Genomic DNA, 2,280 nt, shown 5'->3' with positions numbered 1-2,280 from the left:
GCGCCATGCCTGCCTGGATACTGCCATGCTCACACCTTGATGATAATGGACTGAACCTCTGAACCTGTAAGCCAGCCCCAATTAAATGTTGTTTTTTTTATAAGACTTGCCTTGGTCATGGTGTCTGTTCACAGCAGTAAAACCCTAACTAAGACAATGTACATAGGCATTTTTTTTTCTTTAGTTTAGGGAAGTTTTTTTTTTTCTATAATTTTGTTGAAGATATTTACTGGCCCTTTAAGATGGCTCTCTTCTATCCCTATTATCCTTAGGTTTCATCTTCTCATTGTGTCCTGGATTTCCTGGATGTTTTGGGTCAGGATCTTTTTGCATTTTGTGTTTTCTTTCACTGTTGTGTCAATGTTTTCTATGGTGTCTTCTGCACCTGAGATTCTCTCTTCTACCTCTTGTATTCTGTTTGTGATGCTTGCATCTGTGACTCCTGATCTCTTTCCTAGGTTTTTTATCTCCAGGTCTGTCTCCCTTTGTGATTTCTTTATTGTCTCTATTTCCACTTTTAGATCCTGGGTGGTTTTGTTCATTTCCTTCACCTGTTTGATTGCGTTTTCCTGTAATTCTTTAAGGGATTTTTGTGTTTCCTCTTTTACCTGTTTACCTGTGCTCTCCTATGTTTCTCTAAGGGAAGTTATTTATGTCCTTCTTAATGCCCTCTGTCATCGTCATGAGAAGTGATTTTAGATCTGAATCTTACTTTTCAGGTGTTATTGGTGGATCCATGATTTGGTATGGTTGGAAAATTGGGTTCTGATGATGCCAAGTAACCTTGATTTTTGTTGCTTATGTTCTTATGCTTGCCTCCCGCCATCTGATTTATCTCTAGTGCTACCTGCCCTGGCTATATCTGAGTAGAACTGTCCTTCCTGTGATCTTGGTTGTGTCAAAACTCCTCAGAATCCAGCTGTCTCTGTGATCCTGGGACCCTGAGATTCTGGTGTGACCAAGCTCCTGGGATCCTGGGCGTAGTAGAGAGCCTGGGAATGGAGCTTCCTCTGGGTATTGTGGGACTGGCTGTGGAGTTTGAATCCAAGATCTGCTCAGGGCACCGGTCCAGACCTGAAGAAACTCGTGCCACTGGTTGGGTGGTGTTCCTGGGTGCCTGGGTTCCTCTGGTCCCAGTTACTTCCTAAAGTAACTTGTTTTTAACTGTCTTAGTTCTAGGCACAGACAGAGTGGAGCAGATGACCAAAACCTACAATGACATTGACATGGTCACACATCTCCTGGCAGAGGTAGGCATGTATCTTTTCTCTCTCTGGTATAAAACCTAAAGCTTGAGGGTCGTTTGGAATGTGTCGGGTTTGCAGAGATAAAACATGATGGTCAGCCTGTTCTCTAGACTGTTTTGCATTGATTGTTATAAGTGATATACTAGCTGGCATCCTGAGTAGAAGGGCCCCTGAAGCTCATGATTTTGATGTGGGTGGATTGGCATATATAGTGTCGTCTGACCTCCTTGTATTAGGATAAAGCAGTTGTTTAAAAAGCCTTTATTTTTAACTATGGGGAACGATGCTCTTGGGCACAGAAGGCTGTGAATCCTGGCAGCTGGAGTTTTTGTTTTTTGTTTTTTATTAGATATTTTCTTTATATACATTTCAAATGCTATCCCAAAAGTTCCTTATACCCTCCCCCGCCCTGCTCCCCTACCCACCCACTCCCACTTCTTGGCCCTGGCCTTCCTTCCCCTGTACTGGGGCATATAAAGTTTGCCATACCAAGGGGCCTCTCTTCCCAGTGATGGCCAACTAGGCCATCTTCTACATATGCAGCTAGAAGACACGAGCTCTGGGGGTACTGGTTAGTTCATATTGTTGTTCCACTTATAGGGTTGCAGACCCCTTCAGCTCCTTGGATGCTTTCTCTAGCTTCTCCATTGGGGGCCCTGTTTCCATCCTATAGATGACTGTGAGCATCCACTTCTGTATTTGCCAGGCACTGGCATAGCCTCATATGAGACAGCTGTACCAGGGTCCCTTCAGCAAAATCTTGCTGGCATATGCAATAGTGTCTGGGTTTGGTGGCTGGTTATGGGATAGATCCCCTGGTGGGGTAGTCTCTGGATAGTCCATCCTTTCGTCTTAGCTCCAAACTTTGTCTCTGTAACTCCTTCCATGGGTATTCTGTTCCCTATTCTAAGGAGGAATGAAGAATCTACCCGTTGGTCTTCCCTCTTCTTGATTTTCTTGTGTTTTGCAAATTGTATCTTGGGTGTTCTGTGCTTCTGGGTTAATATCCACTTATCAGTGAGTGCATATCTAA

The 2,280-nt window shown here is 43.8% G+C and overlaps 1 protein-coding gene across 3 annotated transcripts in view; it reads left to right on the top strand.

The window, feature by feature from the left end:
• The window catches only part of Trak2 (trafficking kinesin protein 2), a 65,465-nt gene that overhangs the window by 39,127 nt on the left and 24,058 nt on the right, over positions 1-2,280 (top strand). For all 3 annotated transcript variants that reach the window (XM_021166246.2, XM_029480070.1, XM_029480072.1), the window contains exon 4: positions 1,174-1,250. In XM_021166246.2, coding sequence (XP_021021905.1) covers positions 1,174-1,250 — 77 coding nt within the window. The remainder of the gene's footprint in view (positions 1-1,173; positions 1,251-2,280) is intronic.

This window comes from Mus caroli, chromosome 1, assembly GCF_900094665.2.
Source record: "Mus caroli chromosome 1, CAROLI_EIJ_v1.1, whole genome shotgun sequence".
In the NCBI taxonomy this organism is placed as follows: Eukaryota; Metazoa; Chordata; class Mammalia; order Rodentia; family Muridae; genus Mus; species Mus caroli.
The sequence above is the reverse complement of the archived record's forward strand: the minus strand, read 5'-3'. Positions and strand labels throughout refer to the sequence as shown.